The following is a 17,396-nucleotide window of genomic DNA, read 5'->3' as shown; positions in this document are numbered from 1 at the left end:
CCCCCCCCCCCCCCCACCCCGGCCCCTCTCTTTTGTTCATTCTCGCAGATGCTCGTGTGACGCATTTTGTGATATTTCATTACATTAAAGGTGCTATGTAAATGCAAGCTCTTGTAAGTAGGTTCCTTTTTGGCTTTGTGGCTCTGTATTCTATTGCTTTGTTTGCTTTTTTGCAGTACATGGGTATACTGAGTCCATAAACACACGAAGACCTGTTTCAAATTCGACCTGCTATTTCGACCCTATTTGTAGAGTGCTTACTCTGCGCATTTCTTTCCTGTGTGCAGTATTTTACACTTGTCCATATGAAATTTCATCTGCCACTGTTCCATTCTGTTACATATTTTGCCCTATCTGCCTAGCCTGTTCCTTTAAGCTACCCCTTCTGTTTTAGTATCTAGAAGTGTAGAACGATTGAATCTTTAGTGATATAAATCAGATGCAGAGTAGCCACATCACCAATCCCTAAGGCACTCTGTACGCCTTTCAAACCTCCTAATCATCAGTAACATCAACCTGCTGCTTCCTAGCCATTCACCAATTCCGCACTAATTTCTAGGTTGTCATTTCTAAATGATGAAGTTGGTCGGAACAAAATCTTTCTATTTTCTGTACAAAATCTTTCTGTACAAAACCTTGGTCAGGCCACATTTGGAGTACTGTGTGCAGTTCTGGTCACCTCATTTTAGGAAAGATGTGGAAGCTTTGGAAAAGGTGCAGAGGAGATTTACCAGGATGTTGCCTGGAATGGAGAGTAGGTCATACGAGGAAAGATTGAGGGTGCTGGGCCTTTTCTCATTGGAAAGGAGAAGGATGAGGGGCGACTTGATAGAGGTTTATAAGATGATCAGGGGAATAGATAGAGTAGATAGTCAGAGACTTTTTCCCCGGGTGGAACACACCATTACAAGGGGACATAAATTTAAGATAAATGGTGGAAGATATAGAGGGGATGTCAGAGGTAGGTTCTTTACCCAGAGAGTAGTGGGGGCATGGAATGCACTGCCTGTGGTAGTAGTTGAGTCGGAAAATTTATGGACCTTCAAACGGCTATTGGATAGGTACTTGGATTAGGGTAGAATAAGGGAGTGTAGGTTAACTTCTTAAGGGCAGCACGGTAGCATTGTGGATAGCACAATTGCTTCACAGCTCCAGGGTCCCAAGTTCGATTTCGACTTGGGTCACTGTCTGTGTGGAGTCTGCACATCCTCCCCGTGACTGCGTGGGTTTCCTCCGGGTACTCCGGTTTCCTCCCACAGTCCAAAGATGTGCAGGTTGGGTGGATTGGCCATGACAAATTGTCCAAAATTCTATGATTAACCTAGGACAAAAGTTCGGCGCAACATCGTGGGCCGAAGGGCCTGTTCTGTGCTGTATTTCTCTATCTATTTTGATTTGTTATTCACCATTTCCGTAGAAATATTTTTTGGTACCTGTAAGTTTCTAACTTCTGGAAGACTGTTATTGATTTTGAATTAGCTTGAGGTGTGTTAACACGGTGCCTAGGATTCGTATCTTTGCCGGCCACTTGGATGTTCACCATGCAGACTGTATTAAATTCATTTTGTGTACACCTCGAATTGTGAATATTAACTTATTAGGATATTTCTCCCAGTTTGAGGGTTATTGATTCCAAATCGCAGCAACACCCCAGAAAATTCAAATAGAGCTACCTAGGGAGTTTTAAACTCAACTAAAACAGTTATCTAAATCGTGTACGCTGCACATAATGACAGGACATGTTTGCACAATATGATTAACCTGTTGAGCGAAGTAATGCCCTTGAACTTCCAGTATTTTGGGATGATGGTAAAAGCTAAAGTGATGAAATTATAGCATTCTACTGAGTATTATCCAAGCTCATATTAATGTGTTGATTATTGCTTAATTAAGGACCTTTCACCAGTTTGTATAATAAAGATGCTTTCAGTTACTGCAGTGGGGAGAACCAAAACTAGAACCGTGAATATGATAGTTACCAATAAATCCATTAGGGAAGGAGAAACGTCACTACCCAAAGAATGCTGCAAATATGAAACTTGCTACTGCCTCGAGTAGTTGCTCAAAATGGAGTAGATTAATTTAATAGAAAGCTGTATCAACACATAAAGGAGGAAGGAGTAGAAAGATATTTTGATAGAATGAGATCAAGAGGGGTTGGGAGGGGGTTTGTGTGGACCATAAACACTGGCATTGAGCAGTTGTATTAAATGTGCTGTAATTACATGTTGATGCAAAATAGAAGTAAAACGTCACAGACCACAGTAAAGACTTTCTGTGGGCATCCTGTAAAACAAATCCACAAAATGTGAGCTTTATCTGTCAAAGCTGAGTAAGTAGTGGATTTCCGATGTGAAAACCTTGTTATTTTAGCTGCTATTATCCATCAGTGTAAGGGGTTGGGAAATTTGCAGTTTAGACACTTTGATGTTTTATTAGTGAGCTAGTATAACTGAGGGCCATAGTGTTCTGAAAACTGGTTATCCTTTTTATGCTTTTATTTGGGTGAACTTCTCTGCGTTCCTTAGGGTGAGGGATGTGTGGAGATGAGGCTGCAGTCAGAGCTTATTGAATGGCGGAGCAGGTTCAAGGAACAGAATGACCTACCTTTGTTCCTAGTTTATATGTTGGAAAATGAAAACTCAGTTGTAATGAGTTGACTGGTTTCAGTGCAGAGTGAATCTGTTTTGGCCCCAGCCTCAAGTGTTTCTCATATTTAATCCTGTGGCTCTTTTAAATGAGATTGTCCATTAGGCACAGATTATGCTAGGGCCGATGCTAACGTACAAACTATATCTGAAGTGAAACCCATGAAACCAACATACGGAAGTTCATCACACAATTCTGGGTTGAATTTGGATCAAAGTACCAGGTGTGGAAGGACAGTTTACTAACTCAACATAATTAAATTCCGTTCAATATTGTCAGTTATGGTATAGTTAGGATTTTGCAACGGTAGTAATGTCCATTGACAGTTGTTTTCCTAATCAATTGACACCACATAAAAATATTTAATAGTAAGTGCATGAGCTCTAGTTTGGTTGAAGTGCAGTCAATGCCAATTGGCTTGTGATTTATTTCAGGTAAGTACAGTTCAGTTTGTGACTATTCTGCCCTTCAGAATGGTGCCAAGTGTGACTGTATGTGCTGAAAAAGCAAAGTTCGGAATTGTTTAAAATAGGGTCGCACAGAGCGTCCTTTGATTTTATCACCAAGTATTGTAAGAGTTTCAGCTGTACAAAATATTTTTCAAAGGAAAAGTATTGAAGGAAGCCCACAAAAAGTTGATGAGACTTGCATAGATAGTTAAGCATTACTGTTTTTTTGTTATTTGTTTATGGGACACTTGCATGGCATCATTTGTTGCCACTCCCCAGTTGAGACGGTAGTGGTAGGCTTTCACTAAAGTGTTGCAGTGCCTGTACAAATGGTGCTGTTAGGTAGAAAATTGCGGCACTGTGGCACAAGGGCAGCATGGTGGCGCAGTGGTTAGTACTGCTGCCTCACAGCACCAGGGACCGTGTTCAATTCTGTTCTCGAGTGACTGTCTCTGTGGAGTTTGCACGTTCTCCCTGTGTCTGCGTGAATTTCCTCTGGGTGCTCCTGTTTCCTCCCACAGTCCAAAGATATGCAGGTTAGGTGAATTGCCCATGCTAAATTTCCCATGCTAAATTGCCCCTTAGTGTCCAAAAGGTAAGGATTACTGGGTTATGGGGATAGGGTCAGGACATGGGCCTAGGTAGGGTACTCTTTCCAAGCGTTGGTGCAGAATTGATGGGCCCGTACCAGCCTCCCTGAACAGGTGCCGGAATGTGGCGACTAGGGTCTTTTCACAGTAACTTCATTTGAAGCCTACTTGTGACAATAAGCGATTTTCATTTTTTAATTTCATTCACCTCCTGCACTGTAGAGATTCTATGATTCTATTTTCCCCTGTGACAGTAAAGGAATGGTGATGTGTGTCAGTTGCAGATGATGGTGTCCTATGTTATTTCTGCTCTAGTTCTTCTTGGTGGTCGAGTTCACAGAGCTGGAAGGTATTGCAATGGTAAGCTTGGTGGATTTCTGTACATGTGTTCTGCGGCCAAGTACGGTGGTGGCGCGAGGGTTGGATATTGAGTTGTGGTGATTAAGCACACTGGTTAAAAATGACGGCAATCACCTCTTGCATCAGCTTATCATCCCCATTACCTTGCTTACCCTCCCTTTCCCAATCATCACTACCGCCCTCTGACTAAAATAGTCAGTTATGATGTTGGTGCAACAAAGGCATCTTTTCATACTTTACTCCTTAGCTTAAATTTTTGTGGAAGTATGGTATGTTCTCCGGTAGGAGGATTAGCGCCTACCTTCCTGCCCCTTTTTTCCCCCGACCTAGAATCCAGTTGTGTTTGTTCATCTGCATGCTTTCAATCTTTAATTCAGCAAAAAAAATATAGATATTGATATGTTTCAACCAGCATGAGTTCTGACAATTATTCTGCAGAAATATGAGTGAGTTTGCGATTTCAAAAAACCTGAATAAGTTGCTGTTCTATACTGAGCCATTTACTAGACTGCAGTCAACCAAAGAACATACAACTCGTGGATTGCTGTAACTCAACAGGTGGGGTTTTTATTATATTATGCTGTGTGCACTTGTAGGTTAACTATAAGACTGGGCCTAAAGCCTGTACACCTGACTGATGATATCACCAGTGGTCGCTTGACTCATTTCTTAAAGGGACACTGCCCCAAAGTAACATACACCAACTATAATCCATAACAACCCCTCCCCAACTTTTTGAAACTTCCCCATAAGTGCAAACACCCGCTATTTATATAGACAAGTAAAACAGTTTCCAGTGGATACACAAACACGATGCACACTTACTAAGAGAGTAGTCCGGCAGGCACTTGTTTTGCGCTGTCTGTCTCCTTCTGGTACAGGATTGTTCCCCATTTTAGGGATACTGGGGAATTCTGGTGAAGATGGTTCATCCCTAGGGCAGACAGCGGCGGTATCTTCCATGACTACGGTGGTTTTCTCTGGGGATAGTATGCTGACTCCAGGTCATAAGGCGGAGGCCCCTTCTTGAGTGATGATGGGTGGTTTCAACAGGGATATGCTGCTAACAGCTGGTCATCATTTCGCCACCACATAATCCCGTCTCTGGTCTAGACCGTGTAGAATATGGGACCTGCCTGGGCCAGTACTGTTGCAGACACCCACTTGTGATTCGTGTTGTAGTCTTGGGCCAGTACTTGCTCACCATGACAGAAAGGATGCCTCTTGGAGTTCGTGTCGCTTTGTATATCTGGGTTAATTGGTTCCTTTTGACAATCTTGTGAGTTTCCTCAGGTGACAAAAGGTCAGAAGTGGTTCTTAGTTTCCTTTATAATATATGCAGGCGAGTTCTGGGTAGTGGCATGTATTTCGACACATGGCTGGGAAGCTATTGACGCGTTAAATTAATGATCCCTCACTTATTGAAGCTTTCAGTGAGTACTTTAATGATTGCATAATCTTTCTGTAAGACCATTAGCCAAGGGATGATAAAGCCAACTTAATGTGCTGTATGCTGTTCTGTTCCATGTAGTCCATGAATTCTTGCGTGCGGAACTGAGGACCATTGCCGCTAACCTCCTGTTTAGAGTTTCCAAACCTCACAAACATTTCATTGGGATTTTCGATGATCTGGTCAGCTGAAGTAAACTTCATTAACGTCGCCTTCGGCACTTAGAATGGGTATAAACCACCACCAGCAGCATTTGACCCTCACAGGGGCCGATGAAATCTATATATCTGTTACCATGGCATCTTGGGCCATTCCCAGCGGTGTAATGGCGACAATGGTGATGTGTTCCTCCTTTTGGTGCCAATTTGGCACAAGACTGGGTTTTCCTCAGTTTGCGCATCCAAACCTGGCCATCAAAAATAGCTCCGGGTAAGCTCCATCATTCTCACCACCCCTGGATGGCTCTATTGCAATTGTTCCAGCACTTTGGTTCTTCAGTTCGGAGAAATGATCACCCGTATCCCCCATAGTATGCATCCGTTCTGAACTGACAACTCCCACTGCCAGGACATATATGGCTTCAATTCTGGATGATACCCACCAACCCTCCCTTTCAGGACCAGATCCATCACCTGGCTCAGAACGGTGTCATTTCTGATCATTTGTTATTTGTGTTGCCGTTACCGGCACAAACATGCCACAAGATTGGGAGAAGTAGAGAATCTTCAACTCACTACTGGATTTCCAGCCACTCGAGGGCAGGGGCAGCCTGGACAATGCACCTGTGTTTGCGTGTCTATGGGACTGCCTGTATTTGATATTGTACGAGTGCGCTGAGAGGAGCAAAGCCTGCCTCTGAAGCCTACTGGCTGCCGTTGAGGGTATCCCGGAGTACAGGCCGAAGATGGACCTATAGTGGTAAAATGTTCTCTCACATGTCTAGTTGTGTGTACGTCGTCTCTGCCCTGGTTAGAGTGTACAAAGTGAAGACAATCTGCCTCTCCATTGAGTAGGGTGTGTGACCCACTTATGTCGGGTGAGGCATCATACACCAATTATAAGGCCAACGTAGGGTCAAAGTGAACCAAGACATCCGGGGTCTGAAGTGCCTATTTAACAGCACGATATCTCGCTCACAGTCCTAGCAAGCCCTTTAAAGAGTATGTCCTGAGGGTGCTAATGGAATCCTTGAGTGGCAGGTGTCTTGGCTTCTGGTCGTAAATTATATTGGGAATAAGTGAGAACTACTGCCCTGGTGTCCAACTCCATTTTAATGGTTTGTCCATTCAATTTAGGCACAACCCAAAATCTCTGCGTTTCACCCTGGATGTTCAATTTAACTTTCTCATCAGAAGGGTTTGATTCACTTACTACATCCATAGCATGGATTTTCTTCCTCAGGATTAATTGATTTTTCTTTGGTAGAGATTTTTCCGGACTTTCTAACGACAATACATATTCAATAATTTGGTTATTCAGCTTTGAGACCTTCTCAGCAAGCTGCCTTTGTCTTTCCCACTTCACAACATCAGCATCCAGCAGGAATAGTTCTGTTCATAGGAGGTGACCATCACTGACCAGGTCAGCATTTATCATGCATCATTATTGTTCTTGAGAAGATAAGGAGCTGTCTTTTTCAGCTGTTTGTTGTGTAGGTACATCCGCACTGCTGTTAGTATGGGATTTCCCAGCTTTGGGGCTTTAGTAGGTGAGTTACTCACCACAGAATTCCCAGTCTCTGACCCGCTTCTGTAGCTACAGTATTTATATGGCTGGTATGGTTAAGTTTCTGATCTGTAGTAACCCAGAATATTGGTGGGAATTCAGCGATGGGGATGCTGTGTAATGTCAAGGGAAGCTGATTACCTAGCACTTGTACAACAAATGTTTCTTGCTATTTATCAACCCAAACCTGAATGTTGGTCAGGTCTTGCAACAATTGCTCCAGTATCTGAGAAGCTGAAGGGAAGTGTGTGATAATCAGTAAACATGGTCACTTTTCACCTTATGATGGAGGGATGGTAGACACTGCCCTGAGGAATTTTTGCCGAACAGTCTTGACAGAGATGATTGGTTTCTAACTACCACAACTATCTTCCTTTGTGCTCAGTATGTCATCGAGTGGAGAGATTTTCCCTGATCCCCATTGACTCCAGTTTTGCGAGGGCTTTTTGATGCAAACACTCCAGTCGATGCTACCTTGTTAACGAGGGAAGTCACTTTCACCTCACCTCAAGCTCAGCACTTTTGTCCAGGTAATGAGGTCAGGGGCCAAGAGGTCCTGATGGAACTCAAACTGAGTATCTGTGAGCACAGCAGGCTCACTAAGTACGCCTAATAGCATTGTTGACCAAGCTTAGCTTCACTTTGCTGTTGATCGCGTGCAGTCAAATTGGTAATTGGCTGCATTCGATTTATCCTTTTGCTTTGTTGTGAACAGGAAGGACATATCTGGGTAATTTTCCACATTGTCAGAAAGATTCCAGTTTCGTTCATATGCTGGAAAAGTTTGGTTAGGGATGTGATTAGTTCTGGACCATAGCTCTTTACTTCTACCATTGTAATGTTGTCAGGGCACTTTCTCTGCCCTGTCCGGTGTCTTCAGCTGTTTCTTGGTAACATACTGAGTGAATCGAATGGCCTAAAGACTGGCATCTATGACGTGGATCTCAGGAAGAGGTCGTGATGCATCATCCAATCGGCACTTATGGCTGAAGATGGTTGCAAATGCTTCAGCCTTTTGCACTGCCGTGATGAGCTTCCCCCATCATTGAGGGTGGGAATGTTTACTGAACCTCCTCCTTCTGTTAGTTTAATTTTTCACCACTACTTGGGACTAATGTGGGAGGATTGCAGAATTTTAATCTCGTCTGTTGGTTGTGGGATAACTTTGCTTTGTCTATAGCATGCTGTGATATCAGCAGATAATGAGCTGCATTTGGAACCCTGGTATTTATCTTCAATTCTCCTTATTATCCTTTGTAAGTGGTGTAATGGCCACTTTTAAAAATTTCTCACGTATCTCCTTGCCAGGACTGAGTGTATTCCAGTGAACTGATTGTGCTGACGTTTTCATAAAAACCCTAATTTACTGATGTGATCCAGGAAAGAGCCACAAACTGTGATATATACTAGAAATTGGATACAAACTACTGGTAAGTGCATCAATAATGCAGTGACTACAAAGGCAAAGCAATTAATACTGCACCTTTATTTGTATTGAAAAACGTAGAAAGAACAGAAGCAAGTTCCATTTATATCGTACCACTCATGTCCTCGATGTCCCAAGTACTTCACAGTCAGTTTAAATATTTGTGAAGTCACTGTTCTAAGAAAGGCGAGGACAGCATGTAACCCAGGAGTGGGCAAACTTTTCCGTGCAAGGGCCACATTCAGAAATTCACAATTTTAAAGGGCCGCATAGTATATTAAGTCAAATAATTACTTCACCCGGTTATGATTCTGGGTGCCTCATATAGAACACAGAACATAGAACAGTACAGCACAGAACAGGCCCTTCGGCCCTCGATGTTGTGCCGAGCAAGGATCACCCTACTCAAGTCAACGTAGCCACCCTATACCAGTAAGTAACCCAACAGCCCCCCCCATTAACTTTTTTTTTTAAAATGACTTGGTGGGCCGCATAAAGACCTGCGGCCCGCGGGCCGTAGTTTGCCCACCCCTGATGTAACCGCATTTAATCAGGTCAGAGCTGATCTGCACCATAATATTAATTAGAAGTTGGAGGAGGCCTTTCCACTATTTAAGCCTGCTTCTCCATTTGACAAGGTGATGGATGATCTGATTGTGGTTTTACCTAATTTCCTGCCTCCAGCTGATACCCTTTGACCCTTAATAATCAAGAATCTATCTAAATTATCCTTAAGAATATTCACTCACACTGCCTCCACTCCTATTATAGATTATCATAGAATTTACAATGCAGAAGGAGGCCATTCGGCCCATTGAGTCTGCACCGGCTCCTGGAAAGAGCACCCTACCCAAGGTCAGCACCTCCACCCTATCCCCATAACCCAGTAACCCCACCCAACACTAAGGGCAATTTTGGACACTAAGGGCAATTTATCATGGCCAATCCACCTAACCTGCACATCTTTGGAATGTGGGAGGAAACCGGAGCACCCGGAGGAAACCCACGCACACACGGGGAGGATTTGCAGACTCCACACAGACAGTGTCCCAAGCCGGAATCGAACCTGGGACCCTGGAGCTGTGAAGCAATTGTGCAACTGCAATGCTACCGTGCTGCCCAATGTCCTCATTGGACATTTCACAGTGTAACATCCCTGTTGGGGAAAAAGAGTTCTCGTCATTATGAAATGGGAAAAACCCTTATTTTTATACTGGGTCCTTAACAAACATATCCTCTAGTTCTCTTTTCCACCTCTCGGCATTCCCGCCACCTTGTTACCACCTTGCCTCTTCCGCACCCCCTTCCCCCTCCCACACCCCCTCGCTCGCTCTCCCCACCTCTCTCACTCGCTCGCTCTCCCCACCTCTCCCTCCCGCTCGCTCTCCTCACCTCTCCCGCTCGCTCGCTCTCCCCACCTCTCCCGCTCGCTCGCTCTCCCCACCTCTCCCGCTCGCTCGCTCTCCCAACCTCTTCCCGCTCAGCTCGCTCTCACCACCTCTCCCGGCTCGCTCGCTCTCCCCACTCTCCCGCTCGCTCGTTCTCCCCACCTCTTACCGCTCGATCCGCCTCTCCCCACCCTCTCCTGCTCGCTCGCTCTCCCCACCTCTCCTGCTCGCTCGCTCTCCCCACCTCTCCCGCTCGCTCGCTCTCCCCATCTCTCCCTCTCGCTCGCTCTCCCCATCTCTCCCTCCCGCTCGCTTGCTCTCCCCATCTCTCCCTCCCGCTCGCTCGCTCTCCCCACCTCTCCATCCCGCTCGCTCGCTCTCCCCACCTCTCCCGCTCGCTTGCTCTCCCCACCTCTCCCGGTCGCTCTCCCCACCTCTCCCGCTCGCTCGCTCTCCCCACCTCTCCCGCTCGCGCTCCCCACCCCTCCCGCTCGCTCGCTCTCCCCACCTCCCTCCCCGCTCGCTCGCTCTCCCCACCTCCCTCCCGCTCGCTCGCTCTCCCCACCTCCCTCCAGCTCGCTCGCTCTCCCCACCTCCCTCCCGCTCGCTCGCTCTCCCCACCTCTCTCGCTCGCTCTCCCCACCTCTCCCGCTCGATCTCCCCACCCCTCCTGCTCGCTCGATCTCCCCACCCCTCCTGCTCGCTCGCTCTCCCCACCTCTCCCGCTCGCTCGCTCTCCCCACCTCTCCCGCTCGCTCTCCCCACCTCTCTCGCTCGCTCTCTCCACCTCCCTCCCGCTCGCTCGCTCTCCCTACCTCTCCCACTCGCTCGCTCTCCCTACCTCTCCCGCTCGCTCGCTCTCCCCACCTCTCCCGCTCGCTCGCTCTCCCCACCTCTCCCGCTCGCTCTCCCCACCCCTCCTGCTCGCTCGCTCTCCCCACCTCTCCCGCTCGCTCGCTCTCCCCACCCTCTCCCGCTCGCTCTCCCCACCCCTCCTGCTCGCTCGCTCTCCCCACCTCTCCCGCTCGCTCGCTCTCCCCACCTCTCCCGCTCGCTCTCCCCACCTCTCTCGCTCGCTCGCTCTCCCCCCCCTCCCCCGCTCGCTCGCTCTCCCCCCCCCTCCCCCGCTCGCTCGCTCTCCCCCCCTCCCCCCCCCGCTCGTTCTCCCCACCTCTCCCTCCCGCTCGCTCTCCCCACCTCTCCCTCCCGCTCGCTCTCCCCACCTCTCCCGCTCCCTTGCCCTCACCACCTCTCCCGCTCCCTCGCCCTCACCACCTCTCCCGCTCCCTCGCCCTCACCCCCTCTCCCGCTCCCTCGCCCTCACCCCCTCTCCCGCTCCCTCGCCCTCACCACCTCTCTTTCTATTACTCTGACCATTGTGGCACACCCTGCATTGCTAATATCAGTGCAGAATATCTGGAGTGAGGCTTTGGTGCAGGAGTACAGATCGAGCTGTGGCCAACACACTGCATCCAAGTTGTAGGGTTAGTTCCTTTTTCAGTTTAGAAAAAGTAAGCAAACACCGATACTGAAATTAGCCATGGTTTATATTTTGATTGTCAGTATGCAAATTAAATTGAATGCTATTGGCTCATGGGACAGGAAGTAGCCAGAACAACAATCCGTGGTATGAAACAAGGAAGTTAATTAAGTACTGTAACTTTAGTTTTCTTAAGGTGAACAAGTCTGGCAGCTGCTTCAACTTTCTGTTTGATTTCCTACAAACATCTAGTATCGCTTCCCTTAATAGTGCTGCTGAAAAGAAAATGGATGTTTTATTTGGTGACGCTTTGAATCCAAAGGATGTTTTATGGCAATACTGCACCATTTCTTCATTATATTGCCACTGAAAATTACTACTGATGCCATCCAACTGTGGAGACTCTGTTGTGACCTTCAACAGTAATCCAGGCCTTCTGTTTTGCGAAAGATTCGTAGGTCATAGCTTCTCTTGAATTGGCAGTGTGGGAATCCATAAGGAAGCTCACTGTGTGGACTACCGATGTTTAAGATCTTTGGAGATTTTTTAATGTCATTCAGAATCAAAGGAAAAAAGGGTCGTGCTCCGGATTCTCTGGTAAGTCTGTAAGGATCAACTGGGCCAGTGAAGGACAAAGGCCTGAATTGGTCCAATTAACTTCAATGTGTCCCATATTTTGCCAATTTACTTTATTTTGGTAACCCTTATTCGTAAACGTGAATGTTGGATTGAGTTTTGAAATGGTAACTATTAGCCTGCTGGAAATTCCCAGACCTGTTTGATTGGACTTGCAGGACAGCTAGATCGATGTGTTTGTAAATAATTTGGATTCCTGGCAGACCTAATTAGGATTAGACAATGTTAATTAAGAATAACTTGATTTAGAGAATTTAATAAGATTGGGAGTGGACCATTTTGTTTTCTGCTTCAAAAAATGCTACTATGCAGCGAAAATAACATTGTGTGATATCTACCGATGAACCATGAAACCGTTGTCATGATCTTGCATCAAAGTCTTTCTCTCCCGCCCCCTGCCAGAAAATAAAGCTGTTGAGACTAGGTCAAATGAAAATATCAAAAGTGAAACTGATTGATTTTTGTTAAGCAAATTAATTAAAGGTTATGGAACAAAGATGGCTTGTTTAGGGTATAATTAATTGAGTGACGAAGTAGCCGTTTGACACCTCCTGTTCCTGTGTTCCTACACCTTGGTCCATAAACGTACTTTCCCTTCAGCGTTTCACTAGACGCTTTGCAAAATGCCTGCCCCCTTATTGCCACATATCTGTACGACTATAAATGAAGAGCTTCCTGTTGCAGGGTGCTATTTTCATGATCTCTGTTGGATGGTAACAACCATTCTTTTAGTTTCCTTTGTGAGATTGTTCATCAGATGCTGCAAATGCCAATCAGTCGAAATAGATGAGATATTCATCAGTCGTGACGTATTTACTGATTATGCTGTTGAATATTTCCTGAGGTCTTGTACCCAACAGAGTTGACCCAGGTTTAGTGGCATCTAAAGACTTCCTTTGACTTATCAGCACACTTTGAACAGCATAGATGAGGTTTGATCCATTTTCTGATTGGTGTGTCCAGTATGGCCTTCTGTCAGGGTGATGGCCATTGCTGACCGGCCGTTTAGATAGTACTGAGTGTCACACTCAGCCAAGGTGGATAATGCAACAGTTAAGATCAAGTGATCATGTACATGCAGAGATATGTGTAGAGAAATTGAGGTTATATTTTGATAGACTTATTTCCATTGCTTAGTAATAACTGATGCATGAAACCTCAATATTATTTGTAGGTTGTAATTTCCCAGGTCCATGCTTAATATTTATTTTGAGTGAAATTGATTTCAGCCCACAGAGTACGTAGTTCAGTGTCTTGAAAGAATCAGGCATTTGGTCCGGATGTAGGACCTGTAAACAATTTTTATTCATTCATGTACTTTATGGTTTCTAAAAGTACAGAAGTGGTTGTTTCTCACATTATTCAAGCAGTGTTGAGCATTTTGGCTTTGCTGACAGAATCTACAAATATTTACCTGAATAATGATCTTTGTCAGTTGACTGATTTTCCTGCAATTGATTTTAGCTTGCGTTGATCATCACCCAATTGATGTTCTATTTAAATACTAAGAAAAGGAACCAAATTCTGGAATCATATAGAACAGAAGGAGGCCATTGAATCACTATACCCGTTCCTCCGGCAAGAGCTATTTAATGGTCTCACTGCACTTGCTGTTCCACAGTTCTGCAAATTTCTTTTTTAATGTTTATCTAATTGCTTTTTGAAAGTTCTGATTGAATTTGTTTCCACTGTCTTTTCGGGTAGAGTATCAGAACTCTTTTAAAACAAATCCTCATCATCTTTGGTCAATTTTCCAAAATCTGTGCCCTCGTTTACTGACTTTCTAACCAGTGGAAATTTCCTCATTTACTTTATTAAACACCATGATCTCGAGCACCTCTATTAATTATTTTCCCCCTTTTCCTCCCAAATCATCTTTGCTCTAAAGCGAACAATTCAAGCTTCTCTAGTCTCTCTGAAACCTTTGAATCCATGATTGATGATTTATGTTAGGCAATCTATGAATATATGAATCAGGAGTAGGCTATTCAGCCCTTCGAGTCTGCTCAGCCATACAGTATGATCATTATTGATCTAATAGTGGATTCAGCTCCACTTTCCTTCCTTCCTCTATCTTTTGACTCCCATGTCAATCAAGAATCTATCTAACTCAATACCCTACCTCCACTGCTATCTTGGAAGAGAATTCCATGGACTCACGACCGTCCTGATAGAAAGAAATTCTCCTCGTCTCTATTCTAAATGGGCGACCCCTTATTTTTAAACTGTTTCCTCCTAGCTCCTTTCTTTCCCCCAAGTGGAAATATCTTTTCAATGTCCACCCTGTCAAGGAGTCTTAAGGATCCTGTATGTTTCAATAAGATGGGGCAGCACGGTAGCACAAGTGGATAGCACTGTGGAAATCACAGCACCAGGGTCCCAGGTTCGATTCCCTGCTGGGTCACTGTCTGTGCGGAGTCTGCATGTTCTCCCCTTGTCTGCATGGGTTTCCTCCGGGTGCTCCGGTTTCCTCCCACAGACCAAAGATGTGCAGATTAGGTGGATTGGCGATGCCAAATTGCCCTTTGTGACCAAAAAAGGTTAGGAGGGGTTATTGGGTTATGGGGATAGGCAGTGGAAGTCAGGGCTTAAGTGGGTTGGTGCAGACTCGATGGGCCGAATGGTCTCCTTTTGCACTGTATGTTCTAAGATCACCTATCATTCTTCTAAACTCCAACGGATGCAGGCTCCAACTGTACAACCTTTCTTCAACAATATTAATGGTTACAGAACCAAGACAGGTAGGTACTAAGGATCCTGTATGCTTTCCTAACAGTCTTATCAACCTGTTCTGCTATATTCAAAGAATTATACTGGCTGAAAATGGTGTTAACAGCAACTTTAAGACACAAAAGACCAATGCAGTGTTGATATCATTAATTGTCATGAGTGTTTGCACGGAAAACCAATTTTGTTTGGCAATTTCTTTATTGAATGCAAGTTTATTTAGATATTCCTTGGTTTTAAAAAAGTTCTGGTTTGATTCTGTTTCAGTACTGAAAGTGTTGGTGATTTTCTTTAATCTTTTGGATGAGTGTTGTTCAGGCTGGGAAATGTAACACTTACACTTGCATTTAAAATGTTTGAACATCAAACACTCAAGTCAGGTTTGCACAACTATTTTCATAGCAACTCCCCTCCTTCACTTCACCCTGACAATGTTTCTGACACAACGCTGACTGACCTCAGCTTCCTATTGATTAGTGTGATGCTTTCCGGTTGATGATCTGTTTTTAGATTACTGTAATACAACAACAGCCAACAGCACGATCAGACAAAATTAGACACTGAGCTGTGATTGAAGTGTAGATTTTAAGGAGAATCATAGAGGGAGAGATTTGCGCAGTGGAGGTTTTTGGGGGAGTGAGCTCCAGGTATTAGGGCCTAGACTTTTGAAGGCACGACCATCAGGCATTAAAATTGGAGATGTTCAAGAGGCTGGAATTAGGGCATGGAGGAAATAGTGCAGTCGTAATATTACTGGACAAACAATCTATTGTTCTAATGCTATGGAGACGTGTTCAAAATTCCACCATGGCAGGTGGGGAAGATTCAAATTCAATAAATCTGGAATAAAAAGCTAGTCTCAGCGATAGTGATCACAAACTACAAGATTGTGTTAAAAATCCATCTGATTCACTCATGTCTTTCAGGGAAGGAGATCTGCTTTCTTGATCCCATCTAGTCTATGTGTAGTTCCATACCCATAGCAAAGTAATAGAATTTCAACTTCCTTCTGAAATGACTGAGCAAGCCACTCAGCTGTATCAAACTTGTCACAAAAAAGTAAGAATAAAACCAGACTGATGGTACAGCTTACACTTAAGCACCAGAAAGAATAAAAGCGCAAGCTGCCCAATCAACCCCATCAAGTCCTCTTCGTTAGTATCTAGGGCGAGCAGTCCCACAGACTAGTCAAACAACCATCTGATATAACCCACACAATACCGTAGAACCAATGCCCCAGATTTTTCTTGCACAATCTCTGGGTATGTCCTGCCGGCAGAACAGATACACCAGAGGTGGAAGCACAGTGGCAAAAGTCAGGAGGGAGTATCTCTGGAGTCTCCAACATTTACTGAGAACCTATGAATTCTTATGGCATTAGGTGGGCAAGGAGATTTTCTGCTGGTTACTGCCTAACTCAGCTGTGCAGCTATATGTTGAACATCACTTAGAAGAACTGAGGGTAGCAAAAGCACAAAAATGTACTCTGGATGGGGGACACTGGGAGAGGCTCAACAGCACCACTACTGACCAAACTGACTGAGTCCTGAAGGACATAGCTGCGAGACTGGGTGTGGGGAAGGTAGTGAGAGAACTAATGAGGGGCAAACCTATTTGTCCTCATCAGTACACCTGTTGTAGATGCATCTGTTCACCTACAAGCATAAGGGCAGCAGATGCAGGGGAGCACCCCCACCTGCTGGTTCTCGTATAAGTAAGGCACTGACTTGGAACTATATCATGGTTCCTTCACTGCCACTTGATCAGAATTCTGGAACTCTTTCCCTAACTTACGTACCAACACCACATGACTACAGCCGTTCAAGAAATCTGCTCACTGCCTTTCTAAAGTTTTTCAACTTTACCTTTATTCCTCTTTTTTGTCCACTGCGGCCAGTCATGTCATTTCTGTGCAATTAGTTCACATAAATTGTTCCCATTGTATATGTGGGCCCAAAAACCTGTTAGAATTTATAAGAAGGACAGACAGAATGCATTACTTTAAATTGATGGCTAAATTGTGTCAGTGCACCCTCATCTAATTCTGTAACCATTGTAAGCTTCCTTCCTGTTTGTCTCGGTTTAGTCCCTTATTTCCCCTTTTTTTTGTTTCTGCTGTTACATTTGTGGTCCATGGATGTTTAGTGGACTGTGACTTTAAGACAAAGCAGCCTTTAATTTAAAGAGGAAGATCCAAAGGCTGTGCTGTTTTAGACTGACATCAGTGATGACTCAGATTGATTGAATTGGCCTAAAGGGCGGTGCTCTGTCTGGTGACAGGTGGTGATTTAATCTGATCCTACTGATGTGTTTCTCAGAGTCACAAGGCTTGTTTTTCATTTCACTTTTGCTTCTGCAGTATGAGTGGTGGATTTAAACTAACTCTCTCCCAAAGGACCCAGCTAAACTCTTCGTAAGGTCTCTGGGGGGCTGAATTTCTCTCCAGCGAGACTGGGTGTCATTCTCTCTGGACTGCAAAGGCTTGAAGTCAAACCACGAGCTGGAAGCAAGTTTGA

General features: G+C 44.8%; 1 protein-coding gene across 2 annotated transcripts in view; it reads left to right on the top strand.

The window, feature by feature from the left end:
* The window catches only part of usp47 (ubiquitin specific peptidase 47), a 188,865-nt gene that overhangs the window by 34,601 nt on the left and 136,868 nt on the right, over positions 1 to 17,396 (top strand). Inside the window, exon 1 of one of the 2 annotated variants that reach the window (XM_038807975.1) lies at positions 11,781 to 12,114. The exons of the other annotated variant lie outside the window; for it this stretch is intronic. Coding sequence (XP_038663903.1) covers positions 12,040 to 12,114 — 75 coding nt within the window. The 5' untranslated portion in view covers positions 11,781 to 12,039. Of the gene's footprint in view, positions 1 to 11,780; positions 12,115 to 17,396 lie in introns of those variants that run through there. 2 annotated transcript variants of the gene reach the window in all.

This window comes from Scyliorhinus canicula, chromosome 9 (assembly GCF_902713615.1).
Source record: "Scyliorhinus canicula chromosome 9, sScyCan1.1, whole genome shotgun sequence".
Classification (NCBI taxonomy): Eukaryota; Metazoa; Chordata; class Chondrichthyes; order Carcharhiniformes; family Scyliorhinidae; genus Scyliorhinus; species Scyliorhinus canicula.
This window is presented reverse-complemented; position numbering and strand designations above follow the sequence as displayed.